The sequence below is a fragment of the Paralichthys olivaceus genome, chromosome 14, assembly GCF_024713975.1.
Source record: "Paralichthys olivaceus isolate ysfri-2021 chromosome 14, ASM2471397v2, whole genome shotgun sequence".
NCBI classification, from domain to species: domain Eukaryota; kingdom Metazoa; phylum Chordata; class Actinopteri; order Pleuronectiformes; family Paralichthyidae; genus Paralichthys; species Paralichthys olivaceus.
Window position 1 is genome coordinate 18,101,932 of NC_091106.1, and position 24,763 is coordinate 18,126,694.

At 39.9% G+C, this 24,763-nt stretch overlaps 1 protein-coding gene across 2 annotated transcripts in view; it reads right to left on the reverse strand.

Moving 5' to 3' along the window:
• Nucleotides 1–24,763, reverse strand: part of grid1a (glutamate receptor, ionotropic, delta 1a) — a 199,009-nt gene that overhangs the window by 75,833 nt on the left and 98,413 nt on the right. For both annotated transcript variants that reach the window (XM_020090224.2, XM_069538976.1), the window contains exon 3: nt 4,574–4,858. In XM_020090224.2, coding sequence (XP_019945783.1) covers nt 4,574–4,858 — 285 coding nt within the window. The remainder of the gene's footprint in view (nt 1–4,573; nt 4,859–24,763) is intronic.

The window sequence follows — 24,763 nt, forward strand, 5'->3', positions numbered from 1 at the left end:
AGCTAGTTGGTCCAACCAATGATTTTTAGAGATGAAAGGCAGAATGAAGGGAAGATAGAAAAAAGATGGACAAAAAGGAAATAGAAAGTCAGAATAAAACTAATATCTGAATCCAAAGAAAGAGCAGAATCTTCAAAGGTGTAAAGTGATCAGTGTGTGATAAGATTATCAAATAATTTTGTTCTTTCCTTTTTGCCTGAAGGCACGAGAGGCAAAACCACATAAGGAAGTTTTTCAGGCGTAACACAATAGAATCTGTATTGTGTTACAGTAGTGTAAGAATAATGTTATTTCTGTTGCTCCAGAAGGAAATGATGAAACATGCTCTCTCTCTCTATGAAAAATGGAAAGAGAGGAGGTGACCTCTTAGAAGTTGTTTGCATAATGTGCTCTTCATACAACTGATACATGGGCGGAGACTGGAATGAATTGGTTTCCCTGACACACTTCATTACACTGAGCTACACTCTGCCCCTGAGGTCAGAGGAACCAGCTGTTTGAGCTGTAATGAAACACAAAACTCACTCTGTATTCTACTCCAGTGCCCTGTGCTGCTCTCCCTATCCAAAATAATTAAATAAGCGTTAAAGAATTTATTTTAAAAAACTTGTTCAAAAACGTGTAATATACTGCATGATGATGTTTTGGACATTTCTTTGTGCACAGTGCTACAGTACAACGCCTGAGGTAACACACAAGTAAGAGCTATATCTTTCCTAACATCTGCTTTATAGATTAATGCACCATTCGCAAATTGATGACACAGCAGCCCAGCGAAACGCAGCCCTCTCATACCTAATCCAGAAATCCATCGCAGAATGTTCCTCCCACTTCCCGTGTTCGATAAAGATTGCCATTGTGTAGCAATAATGGTTCTAACTTTTAAGGGCCTATGTTTTACACACTTGCAGTGTTTTATTTGAAGTTTAAATATCAGGTTTTAGGTTTCAGGTAGAAAAAAACATCTCAATGAAGTTTTGCTCAGCCAAGTCCAATTGAGGAGTTGTGGACCTCACATCCACCTCCAGCTCAATCTCCTTGTCTGCTAGAACCTCCAGGTACTGACCTTCTGACTCAGTGCTTGTGTGTGCCTACACCAGCCAGCATTGCCGCAAAGTCAGACACCCTTGGTAACACCACAGAGCGGAAAATGGCGAGTGGATCACCAGGAGAAAGAGAGGGAGCACAGCATCCTCTCTGTCGCTGTCACATGTGGAGTTTTGAATGAAGATTTTCAGGACTGACAGTGACATTAAGAGGGGGGCATGAAAGGAACATCTACCTGTGGTGGCGTGACGGTGGCGTATATAGGGGAATTATGGTGGAACGGTCTTTTGCCTGGGCAGCAGCTGTCAAGCGTGTATATATATATATATATATATTCCAACTCCAGGCAGTAACTGTGAGTAAAGCAAGTCTGCAGTCAAAACACACACACACAGCCACACAATAAAATCTAGTTTTTAGTCCAAGTGTAACTCACAAGATGGTCTCTAATAGGGCTACACATTCTCAAAAAGTTAGGGTTGTTTCTTTACTGTTATCAGCAATTTTTTTCTGGATTCATTTTGTTTTGTTTTGATCTAATCCAAACTTTTCTCTCATTCATTCGTCACTGTCTTTCTTTCGCTCTATTCCACTGCCAGTTTTCTGCCATTCTGGATTCATGTCCTGACGGGTAAAGCCGCCTTGTCATTGTTTGATGGAGAAAGCAAAGATAAAACACCATTCACGGGGCACTTCAGATTCTTTTTGAGAGAGTAAAATTGCAAGTTTTGATGCAGTGGATGTGTCTAATAACAGTGCAGCACAATCGTCAATTAGAAATGAGCAATTCTTCTGATTGGACTTCTGAGACTATGTGCACACACACTGTACCTGACTGATGTCTCCCCAATGTTCCTTTAACCTTTATGATTCTTTGTACAAACTTGGTTTTCTCCAAAGTTTTCATCAGTCAGAGACCTACTGGAAGCACCAGTGCACAACTTAGAGAAAATAAACACTTCATCATGACCACAATGCACACAAACACAATCTGAGTGAACTGCAGCAGCTGTTTCTCCCCGCTCACACATGTTGAGTATGAATTTCAACATTCACTTAGTGCCAACACAGATTTGCCGACAGTGCTCTTCTCTCTAGGCAGTGGTGTGGGTCACTGTAGTGCAGCTTCTACGCAGGCACCATGGGTATTTTGACTGTTCTGTGATGAGGATCCTAATTAGCCGCTACATTCCTTAATCAAACGAGTACAGAGTTAAACAGTGTAACACAAGCACAAATGTCAATGGAGCCAACTTCTTAGCACCTAATTTAGCTTTAAAAAAGGCTATTTCGTTAGAGCCAACATCCAATTTTTCCTCACCATCACTGCCTAGTTAAACTGAGCCCTTACTCATTAGACATAGGTTCCCTCTCACTGGACTTGGGAGTGAGGGTTAGTGGGCATTGTGCTGGTGTTGGATCCTGGAAAAAAAACAAAAGAGTTCCTGATGCAAAGGGAACCAGAGAAAAACTGCTTGAAATGTTCTCTAAATGCAAATTGGTGTTCTTCAAACAGAGACTGATTTTCTTTCTTTTGGCAGTTTGAGTTTACTTAGAATAAAGATGCCGCATCCTGATTTCAAATAAGACTGCTCTCGAGAAGCCACATGTGGAGACAGAGAGGGAGGGCAGATTTATCCTGGGTGTTGAAACAATAAATAGGACTGACCTTGGTTAACATTTATGCTCCTCTAGAAACCAACTTCTTTTCAAACAGGATCAAAAGTTATACTGAAGGGGGTCTTGATATGTGGTGCATATCTGACCATGCACAAAATCATTTACATCAAATCACTCTGACATTTCTAAAGCAGTAAGCAAAATGTGTAGCGAGTGAGATGTTACCTTGTGTGAGAGAGTACACACATTACTCTGCACCTCACTCAGTTTACACAGCAGATTTGTCTACGTCATTACTTTTAGTATAAATGGGTCAGGGATCACTGACTCTGATATTGGAACAATACATTCAAGTGATCATGTCCTTGTAGTTACGGTCCATTTGGAGAACTGCCAATGAAACACAACGTCCAGGTTTAACATTGAGCTTTGTTAATGTCTATCCATTTAAAAAGCTAATGAGTAATTTAAACATACATAAAAGAAAATGATGATGGAGAGAGTTCACCAACAATGATGTGGGTTGACGAAGGGAAAACCATAGCTGTAACTTCTGTATAAATTATATTGAAGCGCTCTAATTGAGAATGTGATGCCTTCAAAGGATAGTTCACAGAAAAACGAAAATTCAGTCATTATATACCCACCGCTATGCCGATGGAGGGGTGGGTGTCCACAAAACACTTTAGGAGTTTCAGGGGTAAACAGTATTGCAGCCAAATCCAATACAATTTAACTATTCGGCACATGTACTAATGACACACGCTGCCTTCATCAAGAAAGTTGTGTTTCGTAAGAAAGATTACATACAAAACTACGGGACGGATTACCATGAAATCTGTTTGATGATGCGGTGTGGGCTGCATATGTGGCTGGGTATGTATACCTGGATTAGGAGGTGGGAAAAAACAATCTGTCACATTAAAGAGTTAATATCTATGAGTGTGCGAAATTTGGTGCAGCTACATTGAATTTAAGGAGACTGTTGGGCCCTGGTGGAGGCATGAGCTTTACTGAGTGCCACTCCAGTTCCTCTGATATAATGTCATAACGTCCTAACTTGATTTAAATTCTGCCCCAGTCAGACCGTAGAGAAAGATGCTTCTACAAAGATGTCTGAAAAAAACCTAAAGATAGATTAAATGTGAAACAACATACGTGCCTCACGGAACACTGACTATATGTTGGGTCCAAACTGTGATGTGGAAGCTTGTTATGGGGACTGTGGCTGGCTGTGGCCTATTCCCTCGAGGGCTTGCTTTACTATACACTATATCAAGTGTAGCTCCACTGTACTGAAAAAATAAAACAGATTTACACTCCTTTCTCGATTGCACTCTTCCAAGTAGTAAAAAGATTAGCCAGCAGCGGCAAAGTATCATCTGAGGAATGCCAATGCAGCAATATACTCCTTCATCTCTCTGACCTTGCGCTACCTTGCCAGTCACTCTTCGATCCACAGTCCTCTTGCCATTGCCAAATGTGGGTCAAGAAAGGACGAGTTCATTGAGGCGTCATGGTGAGGATAATGGAACAGGAGATCATTTAAGGATAAACAAAGTGCTGTTGGGACTCGCCCTTGTTTCAGTAGCACAAATGAGCCATTTAGGCTCATTCTCGTCTTTTCAGGAAGCTGCTATTATTGCTGAAAGCAGAAAGACGTCATCTCGTTACTCTCTAGAAATTCTACTGAACATTGATGTTTTTTTTTACAGTATCTATGTTTGTGTCTCTGTGTGTGATGATGCTCCTACATCTCAGTTCCCACTTGGCACCAGGGGGCTGATGCTTGAGATGGTTTTGGTACATTTACATATAAATGAAAGAGCTCAGATCATCTTACATACAAATGCCATGTTTATAGGACACATTCAGCCATCAGCCGCTCGCATTTGCCCCAACTCACCGTAGTCGCTCTCATAGAAGATGATGAACTTCTGCCAGTGCAGCTCAGAGACTAAGTTGAGCAGCACTTCGTTGATTCGAACAGGTGGACGGGCGGCCAACGTGTAGCTCTCCCCATCTGGGCTGGGGTTGAGCTGGCAGGCGGTCCGGGGTGAGCCGTCCCCGTTTCTCTGGATGAAGAGATGGGGGATGTGCATTGCGTCCGTCAGGGACTGCAGGGCACTCGCGGCTGCACAGCCTGTGGATGTGACAAGAGCGAGGATCCCCTGGTTCATCAACTCGCATGCTGGACAAAGGAAAGAAAAGAGGGTAGAGGAAACGGAAGGAGATGCAGGAAAGATGGAGGTAGATGGAGGATGAGGTGGTGAATGTTAAGAGTGACAAAATGAGCAAGAAAGAAATGAGGAAAAGCAGATATGTGGAGAAAAAAATGGAGACGAGTAAAGAGAAGAAGAGAAGGAAAGAGATAAAACACGGTTAGATATGATTTAAAAGTAAATCCCAGCTATAATCAATTCAAATTTTCATTTCAAATCAGTTTTCATGTTTTAAGATAGCTGCACATTATTCAGCAAAGTGTGCTTGACTGGGTTTAAGAATTCAAGATGGTTCTTTATGAATCCTACTTAGGATTACATCTGAGCCTCTGCAGTTGAGAAGAGATCACAGAGAGGAGGGGATTGGTTGTGAAGTAGTGTTATAACATGTAGATGTGTAGACAGTGGGGGGGCATGCCTCTAATCCTTGTCCCCAGACAAAAAAGAGACAGCTGATTAAAGTGGAAACGCTTGCAAAAGGTGAAAGTCACTTGAAAACAGCCAATGAATCAGAGAGCCACAGGAGTCAGTGTCGGTGCCTCACATAAGAACGAAAAAGGAGGTGAGTGGGTGGGTGGAATCTGTCATAAATAAAAGTCAAGAATATTCCCAGCAGGAGTTTAGATGCAAAATTATGCCTCCCGTGATTGTAAACCAAATACTGTTCAACACACCCTCCACCCTTCCTCTCCATGTATACATGGTGTAAATCCGTAAACCAGCACAGATTAAGACTCTGCACACATGCTTGTTATGTCTGTGTTGGGTCTTAACGTCCCAACATTTTTATTTACACATGTAATTTGGAAAAAAATCTGTTTTTGATCCTCTTAAGGTAGGTCAGCATGTCTGCCGGCACAAAATGCAAAATATCCTCTTAAGATGAAAATGCCACCATTAACATAATTTATACATTAGTAAACAATGTTCTGTCTAAGTGGTGGTTAATATTTAACAAGAGTAAATAGACTTGGTTGCTGTGTTATGGCATTCATTATTATCTGATAGTTCATCAATAACCTAAAAAGTTAATGATGGCATTAAGCGCATATTAAATATTAAAGAGCTTATTATTTGATCCCAAGAAGCAGTTTAAACACATTTTAAGCAAATATTTATTTACAACGTGTCATTGCTCTTTCTTTCACTCAGTTCTGTGTCAAGGTAAAATACAGATGATGACATCATGAAACACAGAGATACCCTAACAGATATATTGAAAATCAATATGACTTCCTTACTTCTAATCACGGCTTATATTCTTATATCTGCTTATATTTTTGACCCTGTTACTCTTGACCTGACGTATTTTCATCTTCTCAGCTTTCGAGATGCAAGGCACAGGAACAGGCAATTAGCAGGCAAGAGAAGCGATGTAAATCCAAATGCACCGCGGTTTAGATGACGAATATTATACTCGTCATTTAAGCTCCATCTCTGTCATGAGCTGCATAATCATCTACCAAAGGGACTCTGTGGTCTAATTTTGCCTGTGACAGGCTACGACAAGAGCTTTCTTTAAAATTCAAGAGACTACGTCTCATACACTGACAATTTCATCACAAGCAGCTGAGCATATTGTGCCAAATGGCAATTAAATATGCTGCATTTCATATCACCTAATTATATAGTCTACTTCAATGTCAAAGCAGAATTTAGCACAAGGCAACGCCACTGCAGTTGGAAACTCCATTATATCATACAAACACTTGGTATTGAGCACTATAAGAAGCACAAGGACGGTACAACATGAACCTATAATCAGCATGTATGCAGGTAAAGATTCCATGAAGCTGAATCCAACGTGATACCAGAGGAGGTGAGAAGGGGCAGGTGATGGAAAAAGAATGGTTGTGCCGAGAGCACATTAAGGATGAGGTACGAGTCTGAGAGGGATGTGTGAGGAAAGGAAGGTGATTGGTTGTACGTGTGTGTGTATGTGTGTGTGTGTGTGTGTGTGTGTGTGTGTGTGTGTGTGTGTGTGTGTGTGTGTGTGTGGCAGAGGAGGAGGACCATTAATGTGACAAATGACAATATCATCCGCTGACTTCAAGCACAGCACTACATTAAGACCCTGTAAATCATACAACTAAACACATACTGAGAAGAAGTACGACTGTCGAGTGTGTGTCCTCCTACTAATGTCTTCATGAGGACGAGTTTGTCTATTATTTCTTACAGAGTGAGGACATTTTTACCCATCCTCACTTTGTGACACACCTGCTTCATAGGGTTAAAGTTGAGGTTAGAATTAGGTTTAGGATGCAGTAAAGGTCGGGGCTAAGTGTAAATGTGATGATTAAGGGGCTAAAGGGAAGACATTATGTCCATGAGTGTCCTCACAGATGTAGAAGTACATGTGTCTGCATGTGTGTTTGTGTGTGTGACAGGATGAGACTCAATGTGAAGGCCGACATGTGCGGTCGGCCACTTGACAAATATTCTGTGGTGCAGCGTGAAATCCTAATGCTCCGCTCAGCAGGGAGCTGTGTGACTGACAGTAATACAAACACAGAGCCTCCTCTTACACTGATATAACGTCTGGATGTCTCCGTTTACCACAATAACTTGTACGAGTCACTGGAAATGCTGATTCTGCTCCACAGAGCTGGTGCCTGTTGTGTGCTGCTGTTGCTAATACATAACCAACTGACGACAAACGTTACAGTGCTACATATGATGTGATATGATGTTTGCTGCCTGGATTCAGTTAAGATGCTGCATGTACAATTCTAAACACATATGAACTAGCAGAGCCTGAGCAATTTATTGTTTTACTAATCACCCAATATTTGATATATTGACATATTTTACATTGATACATATTCCTATTTGCTTATATTCTTGCCGCTATGACAACTTGGGATTTACAGAACAACCAGTGGAGATAAGATGTACATATACATTTATTTTCTAAATTCTTAATTGTTATTTATAATAGTTAATGTATGATAACGTCATCTTAGCAGCATTGGCCGCCAAAAATCCATATTGATCAGGTTCTGTATTTTATTTCAGTTTCAAGAACAGTGATCCAAACACATGGACCTAACATCCCTTTCTGCAGCCACTTTTAGTTTAGTGTGGCTGAAATTCGACAGCAGCCATTTTGGCTTCCTAATGGACACCCGGGCCCTTTATACGGCAGACAGCCTAGTGACAGGAGGGAGGAAGGGCCCACAGTCATTGGCAAGGATGATAATGGTGGAATAATGACTCTTAAATGTTCCCTTTGAAGTAGACAGGGGCTATCACTCATCTCACATCCAATGTCATCAGCAGTCTTACATACACCTTAGAGGAAAAAATACTTTACCACGAGAAATGTTCTTTAACCGGTTATGTATGTAACTACATATATTTGGACTTATTTTAATAAATGTCTTTAAAAAAGGTTTTAAAAAGATTTTCCACAAGTGTAATTGACAGGAGTAACAGTTGGGAGATAATTTCTTTTGAAGAAGGGATTAACTAATCAATCAAAGTCATCACGGAGAAACAACAATTTTCTTCTCAGTAATGATGTGGTTGATCGATGGATGCTGCGCACAGTGGAGGTGAATTCATTTTTAAACACAGTTAACCAACACTGCATTTAAAACCCTGATAAAAACTCCATCACATTGACATCATGCGTTTTTTTACTAATCCGTCAGCAAATTCAGTCACCAAATCAGCACAGAGGCTGGCAGAGCGTCAGCAGCATCTTCAAAATGACTCGAAAGGACATCTGCCTTTCAGATTAAGTCTCATCAACTTAAAGGACACAGCGCTTTTTTTGTTCCTTCAAGTCCTCGCCTCATCAGACCAGTTCTGTTATGAGCGAATGGCAGAGGGAAAATTATCATCAAGGCACCAGGCTGGGAGAAGACAACTTCTAGCCATACAATCGGTTTTCCAATGAAAACAGGATGTCATCAGTGTCTTGCCCTCATTTTACCGATGTAATTTGAAGGGATGAGATGAACCACTACACCACTGCTGTAGTGAACACGGCACAAATTGGGGCTGTCTGGGTGATTTCACAGTCTAAATAAGACAGTCTCATTTAGTTTGCTCTGACTCAGAGCACAATCCCAAGGTTCAAAGGGAGAGAGTCACCGCTGGGATGAATTCTACAATGTTGTCAACACCATTCTCTAACTCGTAGAGTCAATGATGCAACTCTGATCTAATCGAGGCCGCTCGTAAGATATGATATGGAATGAAAAGTCTGTTTTGTGTTAATCAGGTGCAGCTTCAAAGGCAGATAAATACAGTTTTTCTTCCTTTTATCCCCAGATATTAAAATCTAACAGTGAAATTATGAGATAAGGAAGTTGCTCTACCTCATAATGTAAATTAGATGATGATGAAACAAAGAGTTGAAGGAAACCAACATCAGACTTTAATCTCTCCTGCTGTTGCAAAGTCAACATTGGATATACTGATAAATTTGGACTTAAATTTGTCCAATATTGTAGCCAGGAAAAAAAAAAAAAAATTAAATATATATGTATCAAACATACATTTGCATTCATATCTTTGTGGATTGTCAGTGCTGGATCATATTCAGCCCCTCGCAGCACATTACTGATGACAACATCAAGCGCCTGGAAGGAGAAACCCAACTGATAAATTAGTCATTGATGGTTTTTAGGTATTTAGCAGGGAAAAAGTGGTACATAGTGCAGTTTTTGTTTTGGTTGAATATTCATAGGAGCCTTAAATGATACACATCACACTCTGATTAAAGGAGACTGGATGTTATGTCAGTTCCTCATTATTAACAGACCCTCTTGTGTTTGGCAGCTTCCTGTAACATACTTGCTCTTCAGCACACAGAAGGAAGAGGCAGGTAATATATGGCAGCAACTCCTGTAAAGATGAAGCGCCTCCATTGCTTTCTCTCGTTCTCTCACTCCATCTTGTTCTTTCCCTCATCTTTTGGGAAGATAAACACCATTGGCCCCTTTCCCCCCCATGCCTGCACTCCTGCTGTCACACTAAGATAAGGGTACATATCCCCGTCAATGCTACTGATGCCAAGACTGTCCGTGTCATCTGAACTTTAATGGAGTATTTTGCTGCTGTAAATTATAGCCTCCAGACAACTGACAGGTGTGAATAGACTAAGAACAGACGTGACTGCCTCTGTACAGGGAGTGGAGAGTGCAGAAGAAACCAATGCACTGGTCCTGCATTAACTGCACCTGACATTGTGTTAAATTTACTTTTAACAGCATTTAACAAACTTCCACAAAAACAAACACGTTAGTGAGCGCTGTGTCATCATCCTCTGCTTCCTGGTTACTGTAGTGAGTCGATTCCTCACACTGTCGCAACATTGGTTTTCTCTGACAGTTAAAATTTTTCACACTTCAGTCTTTTTGAGCTTGTCATCTGTAACAGACATAGTTTTCGGCTGCTTGACAGATTTTTCTCCCCTCCTGATTTTTGCAGTAAAGATGACAGGAGACGCTGAGAACTTTTTTTCACTCGTTGTGATTGTGTTTTCTTAGAGCATGTCTCATGATGCCTTCAAAAAAAAAAAAACATAACATAACATTTCCAAGGCTCAATAACCCTGAATCATTCACTACAGAAGGAGTTGAAAACACTTACAAACCTAACAACATAATAATGCTACATACAACCCATGATGCAACATGATAAAATACTGTAGTACTTTCTGGATAAACAACATTTTAAAAATAAACTGCTGTAATAAATGAGTATGCAGCTGTCTAGTCCTGAAATGTGAAGGCATTCTTCAAATCTAAGTTTCTGAACAAATATTGTCTCATATCAAATATAGTATCTGCTCTCTCTCCAGAGTGCTAGAGAAGTCTCAGCATAGTTTTTCTGTTTCAAAAATATTTTGAATATCAAATTTTTTTAATAGACGGCAACGCCAAACAATGACATCTGTTGTGATAGAAAACTTGAATCCCAGGAAATATGGTGACAATCTCTTCTGTATCTGAGTCATGGTGTTTAATAAAGGCCACAAGTATTTCTGCAGAACATTTTGATGTCACAGTGAACTTGAACTTTTGCAAAATGTCATCACGTTGCCAGTTTTATCCCGTTACACAATTCTTGTGTTACAGTCAAAGATGTGTTTTGTGAGGTCGTAGTGACTTTGACTTTTGACCGCCAAAGTTTAATCAGTTCATCCTCAAGTCCAAGAGTATGTTTGAGCCAAATATGAAGAAATTACCTTAAGAGATACATTGATAGATGATTGATCTAACACGATCATTTAAAAAAAAAAATCATAATCACAATAATGCAATGAAACTAACACATTTCTATCCAATTTCCAAAATGAAGCAAGTCTTGAGTTTCACTTTATATATTTCTGAGATGGCTCCAACAACTCCACCATACTGTCTCGGCAGGTGTTTTAAATTATGCAACACTAAATCTTTTTCTTATCTGGAAAAATCTGAATCTGAAAAATGCTTTATTGATCCCCACATGGATCGTGGCAGGGAAATACACTCAGGAAAGCAGAGGAAAGTAAGAAGTAAAAAATACTATAGAGTAGTAATAAAAAACACAGCAAATGAGTAGAAAAAAGTAGTAAATGAACTCAGCCAAAAAATCCATCAGTTCATTCAAGTCCTCCTCATTTGGAGAAACTTCCCAATTGGTGCATTGAACGTGGTCTTGCAGGGCTTTTTTTAAACCACTTTTCTCAAATATTGAACTGTTGTATTGAACAAAAATGTAAATTCTCCCTGCATGTGTATAAAAGAACCCATTACAAACATTTTAAAGTTATCTGACCTGCGCCATGGAAAGACTGGCCTTGGAAGCTCACAAGAAAGAGCTCCGAGCTGCTGCTTTGCTCTATGCAAAATCGAATGGACCATTATATACAACAGTCATCTACAGTATAAAGCTTTGTTGCTTGCAAAGGCGTAGGGAATGTTGTGTAGTTTTCTGTCACTCTTTTTGTCAGACGCTTTATGTTACGGCTGCTGCTTTGTGTTCTCTGCTGCAGAGGCTTCAATCAATCAGAAAAAAAGAGTTTATTGAACATCAAAATGGTTTGTGGATTGACAATGAGACCCAGTTTGTTCTGTGGTGCTTTCATATCTCCTCGCCTGGGTCCCTATGTTAAATATACTTATGAGAGCTGGTTCTTATTATTTCTGACATCAGAGCTGACAAAAGAAGATAGCTGCTGCGCCATGTGAAATTTATGCTTGGGGATATTTTTCGACTGCTGCTACCCGAGGGACGTGACAGCAAAAGGCCTGCAGTCTAAATCTCTGCAGCCCGGGAGGAGAGCATGACCTAATGCAACTGAATCCACTCCTCATAAATTTAGTTTACAAAGTAAAGAATAAAAAAAGATCCAAACAAAAACTGGGGAGAATTGTTGCATCGGGGAGACACACCCAGTGCAACAATTCTCAGAAAGTGCTGTGTCACTGGCTGCTATCCGGACACTGAAACTGATGCCACCAGACAATGACACAAACAACAACACCAACATGTGATGCAACTAGCTACCATGTCTAATGGCATCATATTCAGCTGTGGAACAATTGGTACTGACAGAACCCTTTTCCCCTGCAGCACCGAGCTTTTGGTCTACTCCTCAGAGCAGAGACATGGGTGAGTGTGTTTGTCTTAAATATAACATTACGGGTTTACTCCAAGATCATCTTTATGTCTCTGTGTTTACAAAAAGACACGTGTCACTCTGGAATTGCATTTTCATGAAACAATTTTAATAAATCTCCTCCAGTCTGCATTTCCTCATTTTAGCTCGACTCCCTCTTTCTTTACCACATTGTGTTCGACTCTGTCGGAAGTTCTTCATCAACTTAGCACAACCAGTTCCTTCCAGGGCTAATATGCATAACATAGTCTTTTACATACACAATGGTGCTCGTCTCTATACAGCCGACATGCAGTGGGTTCTGTTGTTGATGAAGTGCTCCATTGGCAGCACTGTGCTGAATGTTGCCTGAGGAAGGAGCCTGGATTTTCTATGGCAAACATATGTTTGGGTTTTGTGATGCCAGGTTCAGATTGTGTTATCGAGAAGAATAGCACTGTCAGAGGATAATCATGACTCATTCACTGCTTGGACTGGGACAGGCTGGGTGTTTGCATGGTGCTGGAATTAGGAAACATCTCACGTTTTCTTGGTAATGTGTCATTTGCTCTGATATCATCTCTTTCTTTGTCGTCTTCCGAACTCATTCTCCACGTCTGCACGTCTCACTTCTCTTTGTTGTCTCAACCCTCTGTGTTTGCCTTCGTCTCACCTTTTATGTTCTTTATCACAATCTGCTCTTGTCGTTCTTAGCCCATCTGCATCCTAAACAATACCTCAACCTTACGAGATGAATAATGAATGACCGTGTGTTCAGTCAGGGATGCTCTCCTTCCTTATGCTACAGCTGTAGAATATGAGAAAACAGAGTAGGAGAATTGTGTACAATTGTACATATTGTTCTTTTGATAAGGCAAAGCCAATGGTTGTGTGAAAAGTTATCAAAGGGCAATCCCATGCCTTTTCTATCAAACACAGCCAGACTGAATTTCTAACTATCCTTCCCAGACCCTCATTCTTTAATTTCCCTCGCAGGTCTAACATGTGGTTTATGTGATAACAGAGTAAAGAGGTGGTTTAGGGGCTCAGGAGTATAATCTCTTAAAGTGCCTGACTGATTTATAGTTCTCTCCTGACATTTCACAGATTGAAGTTGTAGTTATTTTGGCAACTGTGAGTTCATTTTGGAAGTTAACACAATATGTCTGTATTAGGGTTGGGCGATGTCTACTGAATTGTCATATGCTAACTCATTAGAGAAACATTGTAACCGACAATGACGAGGACCTAAGCCTATGGGTTATTTTAGCTACGATGCTAATGAAACCATTAGCGTTGGCATTGTGTACTAGAAAACATTCGGCTGTTATTACTAATTTTTTGCTCATGCTGAACATCACTGTTGCTTCTTTAAATAACAAACGTGCTGCTTGTTCATCATATCAGCTGCCATTAACTTGATGACAGAGAAATACTTGGCTGTCGTTGGTTTGTGAGTGTGGCACCGTCACTAGTTGTCAAAGATAATTTGTGAAGAACCGACACTCTGCAACATCCTTGTGTAGCCATCAGTGAACTTTGTGCAGATGTGAGACATCTTAGCATTTTACTTTGCGTAACCGTCTGGTTTTAATCTGTACAGAATTCTCATTCATATCATGTCAATAAATTAAGCTCACAGACAACAATGAGCTTCAGTATGTGGATGAAGAAGCTCATAAAATAATGCTTGTGAGATTAATTAGTTTACATCTGTCTTATTTCAATGTGTCAGATTCGAACTATTCAATTACATACATTTCATATGGGATCAGACTCAGTATCTGCAGGTACCCAAAATCCAAATCTTTTCATTGTGGCTAAAATAATTTGATGAGGACTTGAATAGTAATAAATTAGAAATAAATCATCAATCTGATTTTATTAGGCCAAGCTTAGACACTTCAATTAGCAATATAATACCATTTGCAGCTGCTACGCTGAGCTTTGGTTTTCCACATTCTTGGGCAGACGTGACTCATTGGTCTTGGGATGTCAAAAAGAAACGACTGCAGGCAGAAAAGGACCACAGCTGGTTGTTAGTTCCAAGTGGAAAGAAAACACTTCACAGCACAGGGTCACAACTCACTTATTTTTAAAGGAACAGTGTTACATGACAATGTACTGGCTGGCCCAAATAGTCACGTATTTGTTTTAGTTTATATTTTGGCAGCGGTGTGCATTGTTAACGTAGCAACCACAGGCTAAGCTGAGTTTTGTGTAGCTTTGTTTGTAAGGTTGAAAGGTCAGATGTTTTATGGGAGCACAACAATATTTTCTGCAGAGACTTGGTTGAGGGAGGTGGTAATAAGTTAAACAACATAATGCATTATGTTATGCTGAAGACAACATAACACCATAGATGACAAGAAGCAAACACATACATAACACAACAGGGGCCAGGAACATTGCTTGTTAGGCAGAAAAGCAAACACATATATAGATGTACAAATATATTTTCTTCAGGATGTCTGGTCGGGTTTGGACAATCTGCATCATTACCGATGTGTGCAACAGTCACCACCACACACATTAGTTCAGTGGTTGTCCTGAAAAGCTCTCTGGAGATGCCACATAACAACATTAATTTGCAATGAGCACATTCTGACTGTGGCCTCACAAAAACACAATGTGTCTCATTAGGATCAAAATCTTTTTTAATACTTCTCTAATACATTTTCTTTTTCATTTTTGTATTTAAATCAAGTTTAAATTTAAGATCGCTTTAATGAAGAGTGACAGTCAGAATTTCTTAGAGATCACCAGTGCTATCCTCCATTGCAATGACGTTGCATTTAACATTTAACTGTAGCTTCTACATTACGTTGACCATAATACTGCAAACACGCAACAGCTCCAATGAGGCTCATGTTGGCACAAGATCACAGCCACCTGCTCCCACAGCTTGAACAAAGCCAGACATATTCAAGCCTAATAGCAGAGTTATGTTCACCTACATCTAGATCCACCACCATCACTTCCTGGGATCTGATTAATAGTGAAAAAACAGCCTTCGTCTATGAGTCTGTGTTCTATGAGTCTGCTTTAAGCACATTGTGTCACTATGCTGAGTTGAGCAATATATCAATGAAATGTCGAGACACAGGACCGTTGTAATGTAGCCTCTGGCACTGTTTCTGGAGGGTAAGAAACTTCCTTGCACCTGGTGGTAAAACTGCACAGAAACTTAAAGTAGTGACAAGTGCTTCAGATAAAGCTTTCACATATGACATGTACAGTAGATGTGCTCTGTTACTTCAGCCTCGCAAAGGTTGGAGACAGAATTTAAGATAAATTATTTTTCATATTCAAATTACACGTGTTCCTGAGGGCATTGTTTAAGCTCTCACTCCCTTTGAAACATCTTCCACTTTCCTTTAGTTTGCCAGTCCAAGCTCTGAGTTGCTCAGGTTTCCAAACACACAAAAAATATAAGTTACCCTAATTAAACAAATATTTGTTACCTTGTTGGCTGTAATTATTATAAACCCTGAAATTATTGAGACGATATAGAAAATTCCAAATTATAAAAATTCCTCTATGATTTGTCAGAAATAAGAAGTAATTTGAATAAAAAAACACAGTCGCCATATTTTACATCTTCAAATGTATCATCTCATTTCAATAAATATTCAGTAAAATGATAAAAGAGAAAGACTTGAAAAGCTGTTGTCAGTGATCAGATTTTAAAATGCACAGGGTATGATGCCAGCTGTTCCCATTACTACTGAATGTGATTAAGTGCCGCTCTTTGCAATATCAGTCTGCTTCGCTGATGCTTATCACTTCTACTGCTTCCTTGGTGAATGCTGTAAATCCACCATGTGTTAAAGGAGGCAAACCTTAATGAAATTCAGATTTTAAGATGAGATAATGTGTTGGAAAAATGTAAGAATGACAACAGTCTCCATTCTAAATATTTTTTTTTCCTTTAGGAGGGGCCAGCTTTGACAAGTCACATGGAAGAAGTTAAGTGTATTGTGCATAAGGCTGTTTATTGTTCCTCCCTCACTCTAAACGAATGGTAATCTGTCTTCACTTTCTTTCACTATCTGAAATTTCCATGCAGTGGTTATACAAAAACAATCAACAGCCAGCAGCTTATCCATTTCCCATTTGCTATTCACAATGAGTACCTATAATTAGGAATGCCTGTCTTTAACGTCAATCACTAGATTGTATTTTAAACTTACAGTTATTATTAAACCTAGATGGATTTGTCTTACAATAAAGCACCAGTATGCGATTTATGTTCTTCAACAGGTAATGTGTGGTTTTGCCACTTCCTGTGTGACATGTTATCCTGTCCTCTCACACATGTTACCTTGAACCATTCAATAATGAGCCTGTGCTTTCAACAGGCACATCTAGAGTTAAAGCCCTAACTGAATACAAATTTGTTGAGGATTGGAACTATGTAATTTAGAACATTTCCCCGCATACAGATGATGGCTCTGTCTTTAGAGCAAGAAAAGTCTTCCTAATCTACTGGCTCTCTTCTTAACATTAGCACTGTCCTGATGAAAAACAAATTAGCTCATTATCCTTGGAAGGCTGGGCTCATAGGAGCAGCATGCGTGACAAGCCAAGCCTTTGGATGTGCCAAGCTGAAAATGTCAACATACTACCTGGAGAGTGCACATTAAACTCAGGTGGTAATGGCTGTCACGAGAGAGATCCCCATTATCAAGTCCATTAAAGCAGCACACTCCTGCCCATTCAAAAAAAAAGATACACACAACAGCAAAGCAGCAAGATTTCAAAGTATGAAATGAGCATCTGTAGATAAATGCCAAGGTGACATACTGTGAATTTTTCTGCCAACACACATTCCTGAGTTCATTAACATTCTCCTGGAGGATCTGTGTGCCGAACATACATTTTTAAGTGGTCTGTCTGTGTGTGCATGTACGAATGTGGAAGGATATCTAAGAATTCTCATGTGACGTTTTATTTGCATGAACACGAAGGCAGCAGTATGCCAGCACCTTAACATGACACATGTTTGACTCTATCCAGGACTCATTACAGTCTGCTCCCAAAAAATTACCAATCCCTTTGTTTTTGTTGCACACTGAAGACACTTGGGTTTAAGGCCAAAAGATGGATATGACAAAGTAGTGAAGGATTTCAACTTTTATTTACTGGTACGAGTTAAGATTGTTAAAAAAAACAACTGGTATATGTGTTTTTTGTTGCCTCTGTGTTTCCTTTTTGATTGAATACCTCTGAACGTCCTGGTTTTTGCTTTGGGTTCAAAAGGTAAAACCAACATGAAGACCATGAGAGCAGTCTATGGAAGAAAATCTAGCTATTTTGAGGCAGATAAAAGAAGGAAAATCAATCAGAAGGATTGGTTTAACAAATACAACAATCTTGAATGTCCTGAAGAAGAAAAAACGTACTGGAGTGCTGAGCTACATCGCACTGGTCAACCAAGGACAACAACAAAGATGAACAGGTGAGTCGCAAAAAGCTCTGGAACACAATTCTGTGGACTGAAGAGATCATGGCTAACTTCCACCAAAGTCATGGAAAGGCCAAACTGGGGGAAAAAAAAAAGAATCTGTCCATGATCCAAAACATACAAGGTCACACACTTTTAATCACTCATCTTTATTAATGATGAAACGAGTTCAGCCGAGTGTCTTGAATAATGTCCATTGTTAAATGAGAAGTGTGTATTATCAAATTGCTGCTTGCTGCTACCTCACTGGTTTGAAACAGTGATTACGTATTCCTGTCCACCTCGATGTAGGATATTAATTGACAAGACCACTGCATTAAAACTTGTGTGCTCAATGTGGTCACAATGCATCCCTGACCACCTGCGAAGGTGGTTCGGCTGATTGGATCACAATCCATCCTCAGTGCATTCTGGGTGAACTCACAACTTTACCCTCATCTGGTCAAGCACCATCTGATTGCAATCCAATCGCCCAAAAGGCATTTTAATGAGAGGTGTGAATTGTCTCATGTCCTAAATAGCAAAGCACTTACATTCCACGATTAAGATCCAATTTCCTTGATGTGAACCTTTCTCTTTGTTCTGTTGTATTCTCCACTCTGGTTTTTATTAATTTCCTCTTTTGGGGGATGAGTGGCGAGGAGAGAAATAACAAGATGCAGAAGAGAGGTCCCTCATGCATGAAATGAAAGAGCTGTGGTCTCCTGCAGGGACTGACACTGACGAATCCTCCACGGGTAGAAGCCTGCAGTCACTTTTACCATCCTAGGTTAGAAAACTCAGATTCTCTTTATTTGCAACTTTACATGGGTGTGTATACTGTTAGGACTATAGCATGTGGGTGGCTCCCTGGCAACCACTTGACAACTGTTTCCCTGGCAACAGGCACATTCATGATGTTAACCATATTTGTATGCTCGAAGTTGTGTGTGTTCGCCTGCACCCTGTGACTGGAGGTGGTGGCGAGGTAGCAGCCTACGTTTAGTAAAAACTAAAAACAACAAAAACATAGATCAACATTTCTGTACTCTTTTTTAAATATTATGGGATGTGAGTCATTGTTCAATGTTGCATCTTTTTTAATGATGATTAGGTAACATAAGGATTCAAATTTGACAGCATATTTGATTTATACACCACAGCCACAGACACAATAATACAACAGACTTGTTGCAGATGAAGAGAGGATATTGTTGAAAAGATGCTGCAACAGATGTAATATATGATAATGTCAACTATTGAAAAATCTACATTTGAACCAATATGTATAAGAGGCCAAAAGCATAGAGATCTGATAATCGCCAAGGTCATAGCATACGTGACACACCTGCATTTGTTTATTAATTCATTAATCCATTTTTTCCCTAACATTGCCATGACTGTTTGTTTTCTGTGGAGGTTTTCACATTCCCTGCACACTGCACATGAGGGAAAACAAGAGTCTGCCATCTGTTTATAGTCAATATTTCAGTGTTATAAACACAGTCTGTTGATTATCATGATTCTTTGAACTGAGACAAATGTACAGATCATATGGGATCTTCATTGATCAACAGGTGTGAGAAAGTAAAACTTTACTCTAGAACTCTGCTGATACTGTAATTGCTCATTAACAGTGACAGCACTGAACACTATGTAGTAGTAGTAGTAGTAGTAGAAGTAGTAGTAGTATAAAGGTATTTACATTAATTTCATAAAAAAAAGTTAGCCTTGGATACTGCATGATCCATTTCTTATGATTTACTTATTAGTCGTTTTTTTTATCAGTGTGCTAGTGCCCTATTTGTCTTAGTATCTTTTAAATCGTGTTATGTTGCCTCACCAACAAAGTAATCTGCGATGGTACAAGTGTCGTCTAATCCGAGGCTCGAAGGGACACAATGCCACATGTTTTTCAGCGTGCCAGTTCAGCGGGCGGCATGGAAGACACAGAGACTGGGCCATCTGCTTGTAGATACTGAGGTAAATGTGAGCAGACAGAGAATCTAGTGGAAATATGATTTAGTTTATGTAGTCCCTAAGTAAGCTGTCATCCCCCATAACGCATGAAGGGAGCTGGCAAAAGTAGGTCTATTACCATGTTGATAACATCAATTTGAAGCGTCAGTATGGGGTGAGCTAATACCCAGCCCTTCGACGCTCTCTTGTCGCCTCAGCCACAGGGTTTCTGCTTTGATTAAAATCACAAACCAGCCATTCTTCCATTCACTATTCATTCCACTACCTCCGACAGCAATTAGATTAATTTAACACTCAACAGGTATTTTCACTTCTGCCACATGAGAGAGGGAGTGTTGTGTCTGCTGGCGGCAATGTCACAAGAGGTGTTTGTGATGGTTTGGAAGTGGTGACTGATTTAAGGTCAGAATGTGACTGCAGCAGAAGTGATAGTGAAGTTTTACTTGACGTATACGATCAGTCTAAATTAAGCCTCTGTGATGTGTCCGTCAATTAAATCCACACAGGTCTAGATTTAAAAAAAAAAGGTTTGACTCCTAATGGTATAAAGGTTATACTTACTGAGGCAGACAGTGATGCACTGCACACTCATGGTCCCCTGGAGATTTCCACATTATTGTCCATTAACAATGAAAGATCCGCAATGTGGTTAAAGAGAGCAACTTAAGTGCTCAGTATATTACAAAGAAATGGCAAAGCTTTTCAGGAACTTGGAATTCAAAATAGATCAAAGGATTGTCAAAAGTGTTAAGCCACAGATTTTAATTTGCCTCCCACCTCAAAATTCCACTTTCATTATACGAGCAACATTAGCTTTAAACTCTCACTTCTAACTACTTGGGAAAACCTGTGTTATTGATGATGACAGGAATTCTGGTACATGGACACTGGGGGATAAGTCCTTGACTAACTGGGTTGGTTGAGTTAGGTTAGTTTGGGTTAGGATAGGTTAGATTGAGTCGGGTTAGTGTAGGTTAAGATTGGTTAGGTTGGTTAAATATAGGTTAGTTTAGATTAAGTTGGGTTAAGATTGGTTAGATTGGGTTAGGATAGGTTGGGTTGGGTTAGGTTAACATAGTGTTAGGGTTGGGTTAAATTGGTTAGATTAGGATAGGTTAGATTGAGTTGGGTTAGTGTAGGTTAAGATTGGTTAGTTTGAGTGAAGATAGGTTTGGTTAGGTTAGCATAGGGTTAGGGTTGGGTTGAATTGGTTAGATTAGGATAGGTTAGGTTGTATTATGTTGGGTTAGCTTAAGTGTCCAGCATTAGCATTAATAGAACTCAGATACACGATGACAAAAATAATCTGTTGCTGACTGAAAACTGGGACTGGACAAATATTCCACTACTATATAATGGGTTCACATTTGCACAGGGAACAATGTTCTTCTGCTGAACTTTATTTTAACAACTAATAATTTATGCACCAATTATGTTTGCATTTGGCAGCTTGCTCCTCCTATGCTGTACAGTTTTGTTCTTCCTTTGGTATGAGACACAGGTGGCTCATTGCTGAATCAGTCTTCTGCACTGTGCTCCAGTGATCACCGATCTGAGTGACCCAGCAGACCTGAGCTGCCATCTGTTTGAGGACTCCTGCTGTCTTGTCTCAGTCCCTCAGATCTTAAAATGTTCGACGTGTCATGTTTCCAAACACCAATCCTTTTGTCCGTTTCTCTTCGGCCCCACTTCTCTTTTCTCTGCTTTGCATCCCTGTCTCTCATTTTTTCCTGTGGTGCTGGAAAAGCAGTAAAACCTTTCACAGGTATCATTACAGTATTCAAGGTTTAACTGAGAGTTAATCACCGTCTCCAGCCGGCCCCACGATTGTCAGGGCTGTATATAATTAAAACGTATGCAGACAGTACCACAGAGACTGTAAATCTATATAGGTAGAAGTACTGAGTAGCTGTGAATAATCCACCTCCCCTGCAGGAATCCTGTATTTTACATTTCTCAAGGCCTGCTTCAATATTAGACATCCCTATGAGACAATCATCCCTCTTCTTTTGAAAAAGAAATTGACTATTTAAAAGATAGATGGAGCAATGAATATGGTAAATCTATACTATATATATATATATATATATATATGTTACATGTGAATAGAATTTAAAAATAAAACATACATTACAAGCTCATTTGATTTTTAAATCCAGTTATTTGAATAAATATAGCAAACGTAAGTGTATCAGAAGATATGGGATACATTTCTCTTGGTTCTGTTTCTATTCAGACCTCACACACACACACACACACACACACACACACACACACACACACAAACTTTACTTTAGCTCTTACTGGACAGTGGTTTGTCCCTAATCTCTCACTGCCCTTCTCTTTTACACTTTCAAGCAGATCCACCGCTCACAACATACCTTTACTTAACTCCACTCTCTGGCCTCATCTCCAAGTCCATTTTCCTCCTTGCTTCTCACTTTATCGTCTTCTCGCTCTCTCTCCATTAAATGAGTGCAACAATCAGGCGGACACTCGATTTACCACTGGGTGCATGGTTGTTTTGCCCTTAGGTTGATGTGAGAGCGGATTGAGCCAAGAGGGCGGCAAAGCAGCTGGCAGCCTATAAAATTATTTTATGTTTTATCAAGATATTAATGTGTAGAATATGATCAGATAAACGAAAACTACAACATTAAAGGACACAGATTTATCTGATTCCTTGCGGAGAATTGGACGGAAAGATTGACGGCTCTCTAATGTCTGTCCGTCAAATAACAAGCAACTTTAGTGTAGATACTGCAGGTGGTGGGACAGCTTTCTATTATCAAGCCAATTAAATGATATGTCTTGTTTTTTAAAACTGTATCAGACCAAAGCGATAAAATGGCAGAGTGATGGTGTCTCAAATGAAAACTGTTTTACTCACAGAGTGTATGAAATTCATGAACCAGCTTATGTCTGGGGTTCAGTGAAAGTCAGGACGATGCAGAGCCCAGCATGACAGCCAGGCACACCCCAGTTTTTGAGAACACTGCGCCATCCCTGCCAGTGACATGAAGCGAAACACTAAGACGACTCACTCTGTCGGATTTGTTGGAATCTCTCTGTGGAGTTGTCGCTCTGCCCTGACAAACTATCTTTGACAAGTTGTCCATCGTGTTAATCACTTTCAATCGACACAATGTAGCACCAGCACTTTATTTTGACTTAATGCAAAATCTCTACTGGTTTGACCCTCAGCACAGGCTAGAAATGAAAAGCTGCAGCTTAATGTTTCTGTGCTGCGAATGATTTCTGCTACTGATAAAGTGTTGGAGCTTATAAACCTGTAACCCAGCCCCACCCTCACATCTTCATATTGCAAAGACACGATGGTAATATGATGTAATAATTGAAATTAAGACTTGATCCCTAAACGTGTAATTAGGTATTGAGCTGGCTATACTACAGAATCCAGATGCTAACAAGATGTTTCAAGTTTCCCACATTCTCCAGCCCCATCAAATCACTAATAAGCAGACGGCCTCCTGCTCGTTCTCCTTCGCCTACTCCTCTGTTCCCTTTATTAATTTGCCTCTAGCTCCGTCTTATATGGGCCCTGTGTTGCTAATTGTCCAATCGAACACTCCTGCTCTGCTAAGAACCTCCCGGGGGGTAGCATGCAGACCTCGACAGGGATCCTTCCTCTCCTACTTAACCCTTCAATGGAGCAAGTAAATGCCGTCTTTCCCACATGGTCGCCTTAAACCCCCATTGGTATCGTACAAAGTACACACAGTAGGTTTCATCCAGTCACTGAACCCTCGAGAGACTTCAATACAAACCACAGGGGCATATTTCATTCTGTTTTAGCACAGTATCACCAGTGTAAAAACGTATTAGTAGTAATATATTTCACCTGTTATCTGAATAGAGTGATGACATTTCTCAGCTTTGAAGCTTTGTCCTCCGTAATCCGTTTTAAATAGACAAAACAATGCGCTAGGTCTCAGAGCAATGGTGGAGGTGGCGGAGTGGGATCAAAAGGGGGCTGATGACACACCGAGCAAGATCAGGGCTCCATCGGCAGCATTAATGGATGATTGACGACACCGTGCATTTCAGCACTATCGCCTGAACTGCCCACTTCTCTCCAGAGTCCTTCCTGCTGAGCACCTGTAGTTGCACCTCTCGGCAATGACTGATGAGTGAAAAGGAAAGCTCCCTTCCAAGGAACGGACAGCTTTCTTATTTCACTACCACAGGCCATGTGTTTTAACAGGATAGAGAGTGAAAGCCAGCTCTGAAGTCTGACACTTGATGGTATTCCCTACTGAGTAAAGTTAGCAGCAAAAAAACGTTGCTAATTACCAATAAATTAAATCTACCTTCTGGGCCTATAATCCAATTAAAACTTCTCCTCTATTTGTTTCACCCATATATTCTTCAGGAAATTAAAAGACAAATTAAAGGCTTTCCTGGATAACAGAGGAGAAAAAAAAGGCCTGACTTTCCTCTGACTGAATGTTTAACAATCAAGATATTTTTAGCTGAATCTCTTGGGTTTTTAAGAATCTTCTTTAAGAAAAAATTCAAAGGAGCAAACATGTAAAACACAATATTTCTACTTTACCAAAAGCACATCATTCACATGGCGTCTAAATGTATTTTTTATCTGTATCTGTGTTTTGTGTTTTTCTCTGTGACTGCTGCTTGTGTTTTTTAAGCACTCTAGATGTGGTGCATTTTGAGATTTACGTTTTGTGATTATGCCCAACCCTCTCTCAATGTTGAAAATCTGGCAATGTTGAAGAAATTGAAAAAAAAAAAGAATCCTGGATTTGTACCATAACATAATGGGTATCTTCCCTGACCAATTCCACAGCCCTCCTCCAAGTGTTTCTGTGT